Source organism: Vicia villosa, linkage group LG4, assembly GCF_029867415.1.
Source record: "Vicia villosa cultivar HV-30 ecotype Madison, WI linkage group LG4, Vvil1.0, whole genome shotgun sequence".
In the NCBI taxonomy this organism is placed as follows: domain Eukaryota; kingdom Viridiplantae; phylum Streptophyta; class Magnoliopsida; order Fabales; family Fabaceae; genus Vicia; species Vicia villosa.
This window is the reverse complement of record NC_081183.1, coordinates 130,322,486-130,342,053: the sequence shown is the minus strand read 5'-3', so window position 1 is coordinate 130,342,053 and position 19,568 is coordinate 130,322,486. Positions and strand designations below refer to the sequence as shown.

Genomic DNA, 19,568 nt, shown 5'->3' with positions numbered 1-19,568 from the left:
GGTCAGTGGACACTCCATTGTGGTGTTACGATTTGATAGGCTTTCTTGTACTGGATATCGAGGAAACCTTAGGATCTCAGATTGATCTGTAGTTGATGTGTGTACCCTGTAGAGCCGAGAGGACCCATAAGATAGGGGAACTCACTGAGATTTAGTAATCTCACGCCATTCATCTTATTATTTTTTTCAGGTACCGTGCAAGATCAATTTTTGTTGGATCCTTGGACCAAGAGCTTTTGATCAGATACTGTGAAGACCGTGCCTGAGCTTTTCTTCTGCTGTGAACTTTAGTATTATGTTCTTAAAATGTATACATCTTATATCATTACTTCTGACTTTTGTATGTACTCAGTACCATCTATTAGTATTCTGCTGGTATGATTCTAGACACATATTGGTAGGGTATTATGGTTGGTATCAGAGCAGGTCGACCCTCGGCCTATCAGTGAGGCATCATTAGCAAACTTTTTCTTCCTCACAAGTGTGTGTTGCTGGTTCGATTCTACTGTCATGTTATTCAGTTGTTGAACTTGATCAACTCACCAACTGGATACGTGATAGGCAGGATCGCGACAAAACCGCCACAAGGACGCGTTAGCCCCGAAGTTACTCGTGTTGGTAGCAGAACTCCAATAAGGAATTGTGGAGAATTGTCGGACGTGGATAGTGTCGGATATGCAAGGTGGTTGCAATAATAGTCTCCGCGGGAAAAGTCAGGGAAGTTGGAAATTTCCAAAACACCTTTTAGGACAAAGTGAACCTTTCAGACGGAGTATATGTTAGAGTAGTCTGTTGAAATGGTAGAAGTCAATTAATTTGGGAGAATGTTGGGATTGTCAAACATAAGAAGAGAAATTGTCACGGAATAGTTGAAACCCCACCTGTTGTGGTAAGGCCTTAGGATCTCAGATTAATCTGTAGCTGATGCATGTACCCTGTAGAGCCGAGAGGACCCATAAGATAGGGGAACTCATTGAGATTTAGTAATCTCACCGCATTCATCTTATTATTTTTTTCAGGTACCGTGCAAGATTAAGTTTTGCTGGATGCTTGGACCAAGAGCTTTTGATCAGATACTGTGAAGAACGTGCATGAGCTTTTCTTCCGCTGTGAACTTTAGTATTATGTTCTTAAAATGTATACATCTTATACCATTATTTCTGACTTTTGTATGTACTCAATACCAATTATTAGTATTCTCCTGATATGATTCTAGACACATATTGGTAGGGTATTACACAGCGGCTCTGCAAAAGAGAATGGAAGAATCTTTACCACACAAAGAGACATTAATATGCTTTACATTAATATGCTTTGCATTTCAGATCCTGATATGATTCTAGACACATATTGGTACGGTATTATACAGCGGCTCTGCAAAAGAGAATGGAAGAATCTTTACCACACAAAGAGACATTAATATGCTTTGCATTTCAGATCCAGATAAATGCAACACGAAACTCGGACGAGCATTTGGCAAAGTAAGAAACATAAAAGATCGAATGAAAGGTATGTTCGACGAAGCGAGAGGAGATTTGATGAAAAACATAAACAATTCAGCTCTTTATAATGAGTTGGTAAAAGACAACTTGACGAGACAAGCTATGCGAATTTGCAATGAAGTGTTAGGCAAGGCTGCTAATAAGTTTACCAAATCTGATGGTACATTGGACATAGTTGATTTCAACGGGTTGAGTGACTTTGTTTTCGATCTTCAAGTTTGGATAAGTGATACGCTTTCGGATCAACAAACATGTTTGGATAGTTTTGAGAAAGCAGACTAAAAAGTTAGTCAGAGAATTGCTCAGGTTTTGAGCACTTCTATAAGACTAAGTAATAAAGCTATAGACATGATGAATTTTGTTTCTGGAATACTTAAGGATTTCGGACAAGGTTCGAATAATGCTAATAGGAGGCTTTTATCCGATGAATCAGAAAAACGTATCGATGGTTTTCCAACATGGGTTAGCGAGGGACATAGACGTCTTCTTGATGGCCTCCAAGTGTCAAGCCAGATGTTGTTGTGGCGCAAGATGGTAGCGGACAGATTAAAATCGTCGCTGAAGCTATTAAGACTGTTCCTGAGAATAATGCAAAACCTTTTGTTATTTATGTTAAGGCTGATGTTTATAAAGAGGTTGTTAATATTCCTGAGAAGACTAAATTCACAGGTAGCCTCAACTTTGTCGATGGCGTCCTAACTTACGATAATGCAACCTTCAGTAAGTATAATATATTTCCTAATGCATTTTGTTCAAATTAGAATAATGTATAGTTATTTGATTGAATTGTACTTGCATGGCAGCTGTGAATGGTGCAAACTTCGTGGCGAAGGATATAGGCATCGAAAACACAGCCTGACCGAGTAAACAGCAAGCAGTAGGACTCAGAGTTTCAGGAGACATGGTAGTATTCCACAACTGTAAAATAGATGGTAACCAAGACACTCTCTTATGCACAAACTGCGCCATTTCTTCCGCAATTGTAGCATCTCTGGTACAATCTACTGCATCTTCGGCGACCCTTTTGCAGTTTTCCAAAACTGCAAAATTTTAGTTAGAAAACCAGCACCAGCCAATTTAGTAACAGCTGGTGGAAGACTCACTGAGTCCAGCAAAAGTGCGATAGTTTTCCAAAGTTGTCACTTCTCAGGTGAACCTACATTAGAAACCGTTTCGCCCAGAGTATCTTTCCTAGGAAGGCCATGGAAACCATTCTCCAGAGTTGTGATATTGGATTCAATCATAGATGACGTCTTTCTCCCTGAAGGCTACGAAGCATGGGTGGAAAATAAATTTACCGACACATGTACGTATTTTGAGTATAATAACAAAGATCCTTGTGCTGACACGAAAGTGAGAGTTAAATGGCCTCATGTTAAAAGTATAACTGCTGCTAAGGCTGCTGCTTTTTACTCGGTTAAATTCTTTGAGGCTGCCGGTTCCGGTAATACTTGGATGACAAATTCTGGGACACCTTGTTCAATTAGACCTATGAGTGGCAATTCCGCTGCTGAAGCCATGCCTATTGCAGCTTCTGCGCCTTCTACGTCTGCCACACCTTCTGCAGCTTCTGCGCCTTCTATATCATATTAATACAGAGTTATATATATATATATATATATATAATTTCTTTATTTGAAAAAATTAAAACAACGTGATTTATTTAATACAAGTTTCAATATTTTTTCAACTTTTATTATTTTTTATTTTTTTTCAATTTCCGATAGTTATTACAATTTACAAACAAATGCACGTTCAAAACTATAGTGAGTCAATAATCTTTTAATAAACGAGAGCAACTTTACTACCGATCCAACTTTATTATGGACAAAATAAAAATTAATATTTACAAATACTATGTTGTTATTAGTTGATATTTATAAAACTAAACTATTGCATAAATAATGGCAAAACAAAATTAATATTTACATGCGGGAAAATATATGGTTGATCCAATTTTATTATGGGCAAAATAAAAATTAATATTTATAAATACTATGTTCTTAGTTGATATTTATAAAACTAAACTATTGCATAAATAATGGCAAAACAAAATTAATATTTACATGCGGGAAAATATATGGTTGATCCAAATATTTGTACATATGGAAAAACTATATTTATACTCTAAATATAAATACATATATTTTTCTTTTAAAAATAATAAACTTTCTTGGTTAAATAATTTTGTCTTTTTATTTTGACTTAAATACACTTTTGGTCCCTGTAAGTTAGTGAGTTTTTTATTTTCGTCCCTGTAAATTAATTTTTTTTGTTTGAGTCCCTATATTTCACTTCCGCGTTCGTTTTACTCCCTAAAATCAAAATCCGCAGAAAATTTCGCAGGAAAATCCACAGGAAACCTGCAGATTTTCCTGCGGATTTTGGCTTTAGGGACTAAACCTCAAGCAAAAAGTAAGATATAGGGACTCAAACCAAAAAAATAACTTACATGGACGAAAATCAAAAACTCGCTAACTTACAGGGACGAAAAATACATTTAAGCCTTTTATTTTTCATTACTATTACATTTTAGAAACAAATGCTCGTAACACATCAATACACCCATACGAACACACGGGTTACCATACCAGAAGTCATGCGAATCCATCGGTTATTACGTTTTTTGTACAATTAAAGAAAATAAAAATAAAAATATTTAAAATAATGTATGAATTCAAATACGTGAAAAATAATTTTTCTCGTCTATTGCAGCTTCTGCGCCTTCTACGTCTGCCACGCCTTTTACAGCTTCTGCGCCTTCCGAGTCTTTGACCAGAGCTTCTGCGCCTTCTACGTCTGCCACGCCTTCTGCTTCTGCAACTTCTGCGCCTTCCGAGTCTTCTACCGAAACTTATGCGCCTTCTACGTCTTCTACCGAAACTTTTGCGCCTTTTATATCATATTAATACAGAGTTATATGATATATATATATATATATAATTAAAACAACATGATTTATTTAATACAAGTTTCAATAGATTTTCAACTTTTATTATTTATTTTTTTCAATTTCCGATATTTATTACAATTTACAAACAAATGTGCGTTCAAAACTATAGTGAGTCAATAAACTTTTAATAAATGGGAGCAACTTTACTACCGATCCAACTTTATTACGGGCAAAATAAAAATTAATATTTACAAATACTATGTTATTAGTTGATATTTACAAAAACTAAATTATTGCATAAATATTTTTATAAATAATAGCAAAACAAAATTAATATTTAGATGCGGGAAAATATCTGGTCGATCCAAATATTTTTACATATGGAAAAACTATATTTATACTCTAAATATAAATACAAATATTTTTTATTTTAAAAATAATAAACTTTCTTGGTTAAATAATTTTTTCTTTCTGTTTTTCATTACTATTACATTTTAGAAACAAATGCTCGTAGCAAATCAGTACACCCATACGAACACACAGGTAACCATACCAGAATTCATGCGAATCTATCGATTATTACATGTTTTGTACAATTAAAGATAATAAAAATAAATATATTTAAAATAATGTATGAATTCAAATACGAGAAAAATAAATTTTTCATTAAAATATTTATATAAATAATGTCGCAACATAACTAATATTCATATATGGGAAAATATATGGTTGATCCAAATATTTTTATATATGAAAAAATTCTATTAATGACCCATATATAACTAAAAATGTCTTTCTTTAAAAAAATAATAAACTCTTTGGTTAGGCAATTTTATTTTTCTTTATTTTCATTCTTATTATTTTTTTGAAACAAATGTGCGTAACACACCAGTACGCATACTAGAACACAATTTCACATTTCATTGTAACTTCTTCCTCACTACATTAATGGGCGTCTATTTTTATTACTGTTGTGTGACAACCGACACAATTGCTCATGTTAATGTCCTAAATATTTGGCACAAATATTTTATGCACAAGAGTTTTCATATTTTTCAAAATATGCTTTTGGTCTAATATTTTTTTATTTTTCAAGTACTAAAACAAACAAAAAGTCAAACTAACTTTAAAATTTCAAATAAAATAAAAGTAATTTTAAGATTTAGAAAATAAAAAACCGTTTTATAATAAACTAATAGGAAACCCGTGCTGTCGCACGGGTCTGGTCGGGATTTCACATTACATGTACTTAATTATGACTTGCAAAGTTCCTTTAAATATATCGAACATCTTAATTTAACCAAAATGCAATCCAAACTCAATAATGTTAAATCCAAAAACTTAATAGTTAACAACGAAAAAGGTAATAATGCATCTTAACTTTTGGCTCTTGAAATAAAACAATAAACATATAGATGGTACAATTTTCAAATGCTATCTGCTTAAATGATAAAATCAGTCAATATCAACACCTGTATCACATACCTGCATCGTGAAATGCATAAAATAAGATTTTGATTTATCAAAACTTTGAAAAAAATAAATAAACCAAGTGTGGACATTTATAGTTAAAAAGATAGGTTTCTCAAAATTACCTTCTAACAAAGTGATTGGAAAACCTCCTTCTATACAACATTTGTAGTGGTCAAGCACGGGACATTCTCCTTGTAGTGTATTAAAATTTTAAGACCACTTTTGGTAGTAACTCTTGAAATTGCAACATACAATTGTCCATGACTGAAAACAGGAGAAGGCAAATATAACCCAACACTATCAAGTGATTGACCTTGTGATTTATTAATTGTCATTGCGTAAGAGACAATGATCGGGAATTGTCTCCTAATTAACTTGAATGGCCACGACGAGTCAGAAGGTGACATAGACATTAGAGGAATGTAAAAAATGTTACCTATGTTCTTTCCAGACATAATTTTTGCCTCAATGACATGATTTGCTAATCTGGTACAATTAATCTTGTTCCATTGCACAATCCGTCACTTTGGTCCAAATTTCTTATCAGCATAATGGGGATACCAACTTCCACTTGATCTTATGATTTGGTAGACTTGATATTCTTAGTTTGCTAAGAAATTCCAGACTTAGCACTTCATAAGCTTCAGTATAACTCGTATCAGTTCTATCAATTGAATCGTAACTAAGATACTCTTTCCCTTCTCCTGAAAATGCAATCAAACAATAACACATGAACATTAGGTAATTCAACTTCAACATTATTTTGTTGTATGTATGAATAAAAGAAAGTTAAATATTTTTTACCTGGTATTAGATCCAATACATAATGACTGATTTTATCCACAACTTCGATGGTTGAGGCAATAATCGCTTTTCCTTGTAGATATGCAACATCTTGGAATACATGAACCAAATTGGGATATGTGCTTTCAACAATAGCTTTGATAGGATCCTCAAAATTGGTAATTAATAGTTCTGGAGAAATCTTTATGTCAACCAATCCATCATTTGGTTCAGATATCTTATCATCCCCAACATTTAAGATCCATTTTGAGAACTCTGCTATTTCCTTAGAACTTGTACCATCTCTTCCTTGCTGAAGTCTCATGTTTTTTGTTAGTGTTAGGACCTGACAATAGTCCCAAATATAAGAGGAGAATATTAATGCATGAACAATATCAGAACGCTCTGCTCTTGGAACAACTGGAAGAATCTGCCTGAAATCTCCTCCAAATACAACTACTTTGCCACCAAATATTTTATTCCCAAGACCCTTCTTGCTCATGACATCTTTAAGTGTTTTATCCAATGCCTCAAAGAGATTTTTATGAGCCATCGGTGCTTCATCCCATATTATGACATCGGTTGCCTCAAATAACTGTGAATGTTTGATGTTTTTGTCAACATTGCAAGTAGAGTTTTCAAGTGTTGGCACATGTATTTTGAACTTCAAATGAGAAGTTCTTCCGCCTGGAAATAATAATGAAGCTATGCCACTTGAAGCAACAGTAAGAACAATTTTTTTCTTCGAACGAAGTGCACTTGATAGTGTTCTCCACATGAAAGTTTTACCGGTCCCTCCATAACCATGTAAAACAAACACCCCTCCTCTTTGTTTCCTGACAACTTCCATTATTGTTTCGAAGATTGAATGTTGTTCATCTATTAAATAGAATTTAAACATTTAACTTTCTAAAAATTTAAAAACAAATAATGTCAAGAGACTAAAGCACATAATGTCAATAGACTGATTCAATGAATGCTGGGAGCTGGGAATGACAACAGTAAGGGCACGAAAGCACATAATCTAAAGAAAAACAGTCACCTGTAAGGGCACGAAAGAGATTGTTGAAGTTTTCTCGCTCAGTATCGGCATTATAATCATGTTCGTCATAAATCAGTCTATTGCCAACGTGTCGTGTGACATAAGAATCAGGGTAAGGCATATCCTTAAATTCTTGCAAACTTCTTTGAGTGTCAAGTTTTTCAACTCAGCGTCTGTTAACTGCATATCTATAAACAATACACCAATTAACACTTGGTATATAAGTTGATAAAGGTACCAATTCATAATTATATTTGCACCAAAAAATAAAAATTTATATAAACAAAGATTCTATAACATGTTATTATTACATACTAACACAATATAACTATTTTACCATTGTTGTATACATAGCAACATGGTAATTTTCATGTATTTGACGAATTAAATCAGAAGTGAAAAATACTGAATGATTTGATATATAAGTTGCTAACGTTGCCAATTAATTTTTCTATTTGCAGCAGCATAGAAAAATTTATATCAACAGAGATGGCATGGCTGTATACATGAAAATTTAGATAGCAACATGAAAATTGTGGTGTGTTTTAGCATGCCTGTATACGTAACAACATGAAAATTTAGGTGCGTCTAACGAATTAAAGATGCAGTACAATATATAAGCACAACATGTAGGCATAAGGTACTGCTCAATGTTAAAAATGAATGCGCAACTTGCATGTTATACTTATGCCATCATGAAAATAAAGTGATGTTAATAGTGACATACTAATATAATATTATGATCTTAAAAGCAATTTGTACGAAAGAATTAAAAAATGCAATGAACCTCTTCTATTGTTGTCCTATCTTTGTCGGTGAAGAATACCGTCAGACAACGTCTTCCAAGTTTTCTCCCAAACATGACGCGGTCTATTAATTGTACCGGATAATAGCATAGTGACAAATAACTTTCTCAAAAATTGTCCTGAACCCCAATCTTTCGCCTCATTAGCGACTGCAACATATTCCTTATCATCATTAACAAATCCCATTTCAAAACATGCATCCCGAAAACTTTCCCGAATAATTCCACTGACCTTTTTTATATCCTCATAGCATGTTGGTCCCTTTGCAACCGTCAGCATCATTCCCGAATAAGTCTTCCAATGGCATGGCCTCTTTTTTGTGGCCTCTGGATATGTCTTGTTTGCTTCCATCCAAGCGATAAACATTGATTCTTTCACACTTGGTTTTTCGAGTACTTCATCTATCAGTTCATAATCAGTATAATAAACCGAATTGTCGCCCTCAAGATGAAAATACAATCTTTCAACTGCTGGAGACCTTCCATGAATGGGAAATGAAAATATCCTCCAACATGCTTCACTTGGTGAGACATATCTACAATCAAGATATTGCTTGATTTCATCAACATTCTTAGTGAAAGAAGTTTCGTCAGTGTCTCCTTCGACAACAACTGCGGTAATTATATCATAGCCCTTGTTTATATACTTGAATAAGTACTTAACAGAAGTACCTTGATTACACCACTCCATATTGATGTGAGCTTGAAACTTCTTCAACAAATATGGGTTATAAGGAATGACAAATCTGTTATCAAGAACAACGTTCTTCTTCATAACTGTATTTCTAGTTTCCCTTCAAAATATGCTTTTGTTCTAATATTTTTTATTTTTCAAGTACTAAAACAAACCAATTATCAAACTAACTTTAAATTTTCAAATAAAATCAAAGTAATTTTAAGATTTAGAAAATAAAAAATCGTTTTATAATAGATTAGGAATAAATGAGTGATTAATATTTGTTTGATATTTAAATGCATTTAAAGATAATATTTTCTCAAAACCTTTCTTTAAATGTGAGGACTAGGTTACCCCATCAAAACTAAGACTAACAGTAAATTACCCATATTTAGATGGACAAATAAGATTATGCCATTTGTATTTCTTTTTAAATAATAATAATAATAATAATAATTTTATCAGATATTTTAATTATATATTTTTAATTATTTTTATCTTTAACATTATTACACTTTGTCTATTTTACCCTTTAATTAAAAAAAACAGAGTTAAGATTTTCTATTGTATTGATTGAAAATCAAATGCGTTAACTTTTTCCCCCTTCCACCATGTTACCGATTGAAAATCCCTAACAACCTCCCCTTCCACTGTGTTTTCAATCTAAAATCCCAAGAATCTCCTCTTCCACCACGTTAATTCACTGCATTTTTTCAATTCAAAGGCACACGAGATCATGTCGGTGCCGGTGAAAGCGCCAGATTCGGCGGAAACAAAGCTATCTACAACTCTGATTGCTAATGGAAGCAAGCGACGATGGCTAGGGTTTGCTCCGATGTTTGAATTTTGTAATGCAACGATCTCACTATTTTACGGTTAGTACCATTTCACCCATTGACACTGAAAGTTTTGTCAATGAACCGCAATGTTAAAACAAATTTCCGTGGATTGTAGAATCATCTAAGTCCATGGGTCTCTAACATAATCATTTTTTGTTTCATCATTTATTCTGTCACCTTATGATATTGAAAGTTTTTTTGTTGCTCGAGATCTAAGGTTCTTACTGTGGAAGATGATGGTACTAGAGTGCAGGTAATTGTGCTCTTTTTTTGTTGTTGTTTTATATTATATATATTTTTTAGATAAAGTTGTTGTTTTGATTTAATGGCCTTAGTATGACTATAATTATGGCTTTTTGTATGGATTTTAGTTCGGTGAAATTGATATAGATGGATTTTTAGTTGCAGCAAAAACGGATGGTGCTGAAGATATTATGCCGTTGAACAATAGTTGTCTTTGTTGTACCGTGAGGGATGACATTGTTAGAATGATTTCTGAATTAGTCACTTCAAAGAAAGGGAAATTTGATCATATTGTTATAGATACTACTGGTAAGTAACCAAGGAAGTTAAAAAAATTATGCTTTGATGTAGATTTTTATTGTGAAATGGAACTGCTTGTTAGAGTTTAAGTGCTTGATTAGATTTGGTTTATTGTTTGTATTTCTATAGGTTTGGCAAATCCGCCACCGATAATCCAGAGCTTTTATGCTGAGGAGAATATTTTCAATGAAGTCAAGTTGGATGGTGTTGTCACTTTGGTTGATGCAAAACATGATAGTCATTATCTTGACGAGGTTAAGTCAGAAGGGGTGGTCAATGAGGCAGTGGAACAGATTGCATATGCTGATTGAATAATTGTTAATAAGGTATATTGATGGCTAATTTATTCTTATTGCTGAATGACTTTTAGTTTTTTGTTGATGAAAAATATAGATTGTTGAGAAAATGGTGCATTGATTTAGATTTAATAAATAACTAAGCTAACTAAATAATGTATAGTGAGGTTATGGTTATATATCCTTCCATATATCAATTTCAAAATTATTCTAAAAGTTCTACATCAAGTTATGGAAGGAAATGAATACTTTCTTTGTGCCATTTGGATAAACTTCTTGCAAAGCACTTCGGTGTTGTTAAATAACGGCTATAACACTGACACTCTTCCGCAATACGTTGTTTAGTACAAAGTATTGTAAGATATGAACTTTACTATTGTTGTGTAGTGGAATTTTAACAAACCTTTAATTTCTGCTATCTGCGATTGGCAACATTGAAACACTTATGGAAAAAAGAAGTATTAGAAGAATCTTGCAAGAATTATGAGTTTTTTAAAGACAAATATTGACTGATTTATTTTTAGTTAAGAATGGCTTTTACTTTGGTTTACTAGAAACTTAAATTATTGAGGAGTAATGTATTCACTTAATTTTTGTCTATCATGTTTCTGCAAATTTAATATTCACTTGTTCTTTGCAGGGAAAACTCACCGATGGAACTGTATTCGATTCTAGCTTTGAAAGAAACAGTCCAATTGATTTTGAGCTTGGTGGTGGTCAAGTGATCAAAGGCAAACACACAGCCACAAATAACTCTAGTTTATTTATTTTATTATTTTTAATTTTTAAATTTCTGGTTTCATCATCAATAACGGTGATAATGAAGTAGCTGCTGAGCTGGTTTTTTAATTGACGCACATATTATTATCATTAGATCTAATCTAACTGAAATAGTCCAAAAATTACTTTGATGATTAAAGCTAATAAAAATTCCATACAAAATACGTGAAATGACAGACTAATCTAATGGGAGGTGATACTTGATGATTTGAACTATTCATATAGAAAAACACACCCGTATAGGAAGACACAATGATTCTCAGTAATTATATAGAAGAGATTATTGTGTCGGTGATCTCTCATCATTTGATGAAAAACAAAGATCTTGAGTACAAGAACAAAAAGCTCGTTATTTCTTGCAATAGGTGAGACTTGCAATGTTAATTTCACGAGCATGAACTATGTATGTTTAATGTACTAACTAATCTTGTGAAACAGTTTGTCACATGCATTAGATATATTCCGATCGGCGAAATTCAATGGAAGCGATACATCAAAATTGGAAGATCAACCACTAAAATCTGAGGTTTCCACTACTAATTGTGTCTGTTCATTCACTAAAATTAAGATCAACCACAAAAACTACTGACTACCTTGTACAAATATGCTTATATTGTTATCATTCTCTTTCTCAATCATGAAAATGAAAATTCCGAGTGTGGTAGAAACAGTTCCAGAACCAGCAGTGATGGCTGAAAAGAAGGATGAAAGTGTTGTTCCTGAAAAGAAGGCTGAAGATGTTGCTCCTAAGAAGAAGGCTGAAAATGTTGCTCTTGAGAAGAAGGCTGCACGAGCACTAGCAAAAATGCCAGGAGTATATAGATTAGATCTTTTCACGCGCCAAATGTCATCTACTGCACGAGCAGGTCAGGAAGATGAGAATAATGACAGCACTGGCGAAAGCAACGGTGCATATATCATAAGAATTCCGTTCGGTCTGCGCGATAAGTATCTCGAGAAAGAACTTCTTTAGCTACATATTCAAGAATTGGTAGATGGAGACTTGGCTCATATTCTCAACATGTCAAAAGTATTGGGTGAACAAGTTGATGGTGGACAACCTGTTGTTCTTCTTTCGGGTGCTTTGAATGTTCCAATGGTGCTAAATGGTCATTTACTGGGAAGAAACAAACTTGAACAACTTCTTAATCAAGGGCGACAATTGTTGGAGGATATCAATTCGACGTATAACATAATGTGGAGGATTGAAGCTGAAGAGTTTTTTTTATAGAAATTTTACTGTTGAAATATTTTGAATAATTAAAACATTCTCCAATGGTGCTAAATATTTTGAAATATTTTGTAAAATTTCTATAAAAAAAGCTTGAGAATGCTTTGAATGTTCCAATGGTGCTAAATGGTCATTTACTTGGAAGAAACAAACTTGAACAATTTCTTAATCAAGGGCGACAGTTGTTGGAGGATATCAATTCGACGTATAAGATAATGAGGAGGATTGAAGCTGAAGAGTTTTGTTTGGATGCAGTTGAACTTGTCATCACTAGTACTAGACAAGAAATCGATGAGCAATGGGGACTTTAGGACGGGTTTGATGTCAAGCTTGAGAATGTTTTAATTATTCAAAATATTTCAACAGTAAAATTTCTATAAAAAAAAACGCGACAATGAATAAACATTTGTATTAATTTTTTAAATTAAATTAATTTAATTGGATGAAGAGCATTTATTTTAATTTAATAGTATTCCTTCTAATAAAATATTGAGTGAAGACTCATTTTAGTCCCTCACAAAAACTACAGAGGTCATATTAGTCCCTGAGGAAAGAAATCCCTATTAAGTCTCTTACAAAATTTAACCGAGGCATATTAGTCCCTCTAGTAATATTTTTTTCAAATCAGTTTTTTTCTTACTTTTGAACTATGACTGGACTGCTAGTGAAGACCCATTTTAGTCCCTCACATAAAAGGGAGAGTCCAAATCAGTCTCTGAGAAAAAAGTCCTATTTAATCTTATACGAAATTTAAAATTTAACTGAGTCATGTTAGTCCCTCTTTTAATTTTTTTTAAAATAATTTTTTTCCTATTTTATACCGTGATTGGACTTGACAAGATAAACCTGCTTTCAGAAATTGAGTACGGGTCAGAGGTTGAGTTCCTTTGCACATGGTCTTCAGAGTATGAGTTTCCACCAGAAGTTAGGTTACCTAGTTGTGAGACGTCAGAATCTTATCATTCAGGATTTGAGTCATCAGATTCTGATCTTTAAACCAATTTTCTTCCGACATACCATGTGTATTATTTTCGCCACAAATATTATTTACAAAAGTAAAAAATTATTCTAAATCACCCCAGTAGCATAACTAAGCCTTTCTAAAAGATCACTAACAACTGAAACAATAACAACACCTAATACACAAGAATATATAACAAGAAAACCCATAAATCAATCACTCATAAGTCTGATAATAAACCCAACAAAGAAAGGACTAACATGGCTTGATTAATTTTTGTAAGGGGTTAAATAGAGACCTTTTTTTCTCAGGGGCTAATTTGGACTCTCTTTTATTATGAGAGACTAAAATGGGTCTTCACTGGCAGTCAGGTCACGGTTCAAAAGTAAGAAAAAAACCGGTTTGAAAAAAATATTAGTATAGGAACTAACATGACTATGTTAAATTTTGTAAGAGATTTAATAGGGACTTTTATTTTCTCAGGGACTAATCTGGCCTCTGCAGTTTTTGTTAGGGACTAAAATGGACCTTCACTCTAAAATATTTAGTTGCGAGTTAGTGGGAGGAATATTATTTTAATTAAATTATTAATTAATTAGTTAAAGTAAAAATAGTTTTGGCATTATAATTTTAGTTATGATTTAAGTAGTTTGGTCAAGGAAACTGTTGGTTCAGAGTTCAAATTCTGAAAGGCGCATTTATTTGTAAATAAATTGTTGATATTTATAAATCAACAACTTTAAAAAAAGTATGACTAATCGTCTACCCGTGCGATGCACATGAATGCTATTAAATTATTATTAATGATCAAATATATATAAATTAATTTATAAATTTAATAGACATTTTATATAAAATATTTGTTACATTAAAATATAAATGAAATAAAAGAGATGAAAATAAATATAAAAAAATTATAAATTTAATAGACATTTTATATAAAATATTTGTTAAATTAAAAAATAAATGAAATATATGAGAAGAATATAAAAATAAAAATAATACGCCACACATGTTTGATACTAGTCAAATGATATAGATTTAACATTGGTTCCATTAACATTATTATAGAAGCTTGCGGTAACACGATGGTGCCCTTTATTTACATACTTAAAAAGGTATATATTTAATAGACCGATATTCATTGCACCATTAATCATTTATATGAGCATTATATTTTACATGACTAAGAACTATGATAAATCACTCCTAAAATATATGACACAATAACCATCCTACCCGAGAAACAAGCCAACTCGAATAACTGTCAGAACGCATGAGCTGAAAAAACATCTCAACTATCAAATTGAAAAACTTGCTCTTGCAAAATCATTAAGAAAAATCTTAAATTAAAAATGAAACACTCATAATTTGTTCATATCAATTTTCCGATCAAACATTTACAATTTATTTAATCCAAACTCCACAAATTATAAACGAGCACATAAGACAATAATGATAAAGTAACAACTTATAAAGATGTTTCTCAATTATAATATCATTTATGATTTATGATGCTTTGCAGAAAACTCCATGTCCTTCAATACACTCATAAACTGCAATATATAAATGAAGAAAATTAGAAGATAATTAAAATATGAAATAAACACAAATTAATAAAATCTAAATATTTAGTATTAATATAATCACCGATCCATTAGAAGGAGCATCATTTGTTTCTAAACCCAATACAGTGTTGTTAGAATGGAATGTAGGAATGCTTGCCGAAGGGAATTGTGGAAACATTGATCCACCCAAAGTCGGAATGCCACTGTACATGGGAAAAGAGTTACTAGCATACCCAACACCATGATTCCATCTTGAACTTTGACTTGCATGTTTGACGGAGGAACTAACACCATACCCAAAACCGTGTGGTGTACCATTCTACAACAATCAAAACATAACAATGAACCAAATCAAATTAACATAGTATAACATTTTAAATCATAAGAAATTTCAACAATGTAATACAAATAAGTCATTACATTTTCGGTCTTTCTATCTAGACTTGAGGTTTTTTGGTTCCCAGAATCTTGTGTTGAAAAACCCGTTGTGTGCCCTTTTTCTCTATTCCGTTTAATACCAATGTTATCATCAGTATTATATGTAACACCCCAATTCTACCCAGGCATATAGGTACAAATATCAGAGTATAAAAATTAAATTCATAAAAACAATTAGGGCGTTACACTTAAGTAACCACATAACCAAACATAACATACTCGCAAAAGATGCGTAACACAAATAATCAAGAGGACGAATACACATAAACACCTGAATGTATTCATACTTGTATAAATGCATCGGTAAACAAAATATCCACAACATCCTTCCAAAATACATCGCATGAGAAGGTATCCAAAATACATAATACGAATACATAAAAAGGATCAAATATACATCAAAAGGATCCTATAAGCATTATCTACAAAATAAGTGTTCGATTTCCCCCCCCCCCCTTAGGTGTTACGTATCACGAGCGGACGACACCAAAACGGACGACTACAAAGAGAGCACCTACACTTGCGGATCACCTGCACATTACCCACGAGTAGGTAACATTAAGGCAGAAGGGTGAGAATACAATTCATAATGAAAGCATGATCAATATAGTAATTCCAACAATATCATTAAGAGTCATATAACAATATAATCCAATAAGTCAACCACAATCAATATATAAATAATGCGGTACATGGATGATAACATAAATTATAAAGACCGAAGATGATGAATGAGACTCGACTATGCGTATGCATGTGGTACCAAATCCGGAGTAAAACTCCTCCTTGTCATTATGACAAATACACCTTGCCGAGCATTATGCTGGGACTTCTTTCCCTAAGGAAAATACACCTTTGTCGAGCAGTAAGCTACGACTAACCGTCATCGAGCATCTAGCCCCCACTGATGACCTCTTGCCACTCGGGCAAATACACCTTTTTACCGAGCATTAAGCTCCCACTGGTAATAATTGCCAATTCAGGCCACCTGTTAATAGCATTCCGCCATTAACGTAATGAAATGTCATGCTGTGCATACAAACGACTCAATTACATAACAACAACAACAACAACAATATAACTCGGTCACATATCTACATCACACCGGTTATATTATTCTATACGGATACATCATCAAAATTGCCACTCAGGCGTTCATATTCACACAGCACACGTACACCGTCAAAACATACTTGATTAGCAAATATCATTTCACAAAATACATTTATGAAAAATCATTCAACCACCAACACACTCCTCTTTATCATAAAGCATACTCAAGGGTTCTCATAATACTTCAAACGGCGCGTAGAAACGACCTACGGCTCAAAAGATACAACAAAACAAAGTTTGGAAAAACAAAATTCCACACAGTCCGCTTGAGCTCCGCTCAGCGGACCCAGACAGAGAATTCACCAAACGAAAATACAGAACCTCCGCTCAGCGGATCCAGACAGAGATTCCTGCAAAAGAACCTCCGCTCAGCGGACCCCCTCCGCTCAGCGGACCTGCGTAAACCCAGAAAAACCAGTTCTGCAACAGACCGTCTCAGCCCCCTCTAAACCATTCAAAACCCATTTAAACCTTCATCCCAACACCAATACAACACAAACATGCTATATATACACCTAATCCATGATTATCATATGGTTGGATCATCACATATCATCTTTGACCTAAATTTCTTCATAAGCAAGAAAACATGGAGAAATGAAAAACAAACATGATCCATGGGAATATCTATCATCATAGTACACATACACACCACAAAATCAAGTTTATATCTCCAAAACTCACAAAACACACAATTTGCCATTGTTGAACAAGCTTGGAAAAGAGTAAGAACAAGAACAAAACACACAAAACTACAAGAATCATACAATCAAGATAAACTATATTCATCCCCCTTACCTTGGTTGGATTCTTGGCTCTAGCTTGGTTTGGATTCTACAACTCTCTTCTTCTCTTTGTTTTTCTCTTCTTTCTCTTCTCTTCCCCAAGTTCTCTTTCTTTCTTACTATCTCAAAATATCTCTTTTTCTCTCTTTATCAAAATATCTCTTTCTATTTCTCTACTTTTCATTTTCCCCCACTCAACTTTCATAAATTCTAATTTTGGCCCAAATGTCACTAAACCTTAATTCTAACCAACTAACACCCAAAACATAATAATTACACACATAGAAGTAATAAGTAAAATATTAACATAATTAATATTTACCGACTGACTCGACTCGGAAACGGTAAAATTAGGAAAATGTAGCAAACATCACAATTAATCAGAAAAACACATTTACGGGCGTTACAACCCTCCCCCACTTAAAAGATTTTCGTCCTCGAAAATAAGATTACCTGCTATAAACAACTCAGGATAGGAATCTCGCATCTTGCTCTCCAACTCCCAGGTCAAACTCTCACCTGCCGCACTTAACCATACGACTTTCACCAAGGCGATCTCCTTGCCTCGCAGAGTCTTAGTCTCACGATCTTCAATATGCACTGGTATCGTCTCAACCGTCAGGTTCTCACGCACTTGCACATCATCCATCTGAATCACATGGGACGGATCCGCAATGTATCTCCTCAACTGAGACACATGGAATACATCGTGCAGATTAGAAAGACTTGGCGGTAACGCCACCCGATACGCAACTTTGCCAACTCGCTCCGATATCTGATAAGGACCAATAAAACGCGGAGTAAGCTTCCTCGATTTCAAAGCTCGTCCAACACCAGTCATAGGTGTAACTCTTAAGAATACATGATCACCGGCTTGGAATTCCAAATCTTTCCTTCGCTTGTCATGATAACTCTTTTGCCTACTCTGTGAACTTCTCATCTTCTCACGAATAAATTTCACCTTCTCTGTAGTCTCTCTTACTATTTCAGGTCCGAGTACCACACTCTCGCCCGATTCAAACCAACACAGTGGAGTTCTACACTTACGACCATATAGCGCTTCAAAAGGTGCCATTCCGATACTAGAATGAAAACTGTTATTGTAAGTGAATTCTATCAACGGAAGATAAGTATCCCACGAACCTCCCTTCTCTAGAACACAAGCCCTCAACAAGTCTTCTAACGATTGAATAGTCCTTTCGGTCTGACCGTCTGTCTGAGGATGATAAGCCGAACTCAACCTCAACTTAGAACCTAGAGCCTCTTGCAAACCTTTCCAAAAATCTGATGTGAACCTTGGATCTCTATCCGACACAATACTCAACGGTATACCATGTAGTTTCACAATCACCTTGATATAAATCTCAGCCAACTTCGCAACTGGAAAAGTGATGTTAATAGGAATAAAGTGAGCAGACTTTGTCAACCTATCAACAATCACCCAAACCGCATCGAAACCTCTCACAGTATTTGGTAAACTCGTCACAAAGTCCATAGAAATACTATCCCATTTCCACTCTGGAATATCCAACGGTTGCAACAACCCCGCAGGACGCTGATGCTCCACTTTTGACTTCTGACATACCAAACACGCATACACAAACTGAGCCACATCCCTTTTCAAACCAGACCACCAAAAGATCTTCTTCAAATCCTGATACATCTTATTGGCTCCCGGATGAATACTCAAACTGCTTCTGTGACCTTCTTCTAAAATCATCTTTTTCAGCTCGGAATCATCAGGTACACAAATTCTACCACGGAATCTCAAAACACCCTGACCATCCACTCTGAAGTCGCCATTATCACTTTGATTTGCCACCATAAACAAATCAACAAG

The 19,568-nt window shown here is 33.8% G+C and overlaps 2 protein-coding genes and 1 pseudogene across 12 annotated transcripts; 2 read left to right on the top strand and 1 right to left on the bottom strand.

The window, feature by feature from the left end:
• The first annotated feature begins 1,538 nt into the window (after positions 1-1,538).
• Positions 1,539-3,095, top strand: LOC131597869 (pectinesterase/pectinesterase inhibitor-like; annotated as a pseudogene).
• Positions 3,096-5,850: 2,755 nt separating this feature from the next.
• LOC131597868 (uncharacterized) lies at positions 5,851-9,273 on the bottom strand. Its single transcript, XM_058870528.1, has 4 exons — positions 8,520-9,273; positions 6,673-7,530; positions 6,430-6,572; positions 5,851-5,880 (listed from the first exon to the last, which is right to left on the bottom strand). The coding sequence occupies exons 1-4, from the start codon at positions 9,271-9,273 to the stop codon at positions 5,851-5,853; spliced, it is 1,785 nt and encodes a 594-aa protein (XP_058726511.1).
• A 481-nt stretch (positions 9,274-9,754) lies between these two features.
• Positions 9,755-12,976, top strand: LOC131595218 (uncharacterized). 11 transcript variants are annotated; one of them, XR_009281783.1, is made up of 5 exons: positions 9,755-10,049; positions 10,231-10,266; positions 10,422-10,565; positions 10,686-10,882; positions 11,493-12,976. XR_009281783.1 is itself a non-coding variant. In XM_058867518.1 (5 exons), the coding sequence occupies exons 1-4, from the start codon at positions 10,026-10,028 to the stop codon at positions 10,865-10,867; spliced, it is 423 nt and encodes a 140-aa protein (XP_058723501.1). In that variant the 5' UTR covers positions 9,755-10,025; the 3' UTR covers positions 10,868-10,882; positions 11,493-12,976. The 11 variants fall into 11 exon arrangements, 2 of the variants coding, with proteins under 2 accessions (XP_058723501.1, XP_058723500.1); XR_009281780.1 differs by having other exon boundaries at positions 10,416-10,565; XR_009281785.1 differs by having other exon boundaries at positions 10,224-10,266.
• Positions 12,977-19,568: the final 6,592 nt, after the last annotated feature.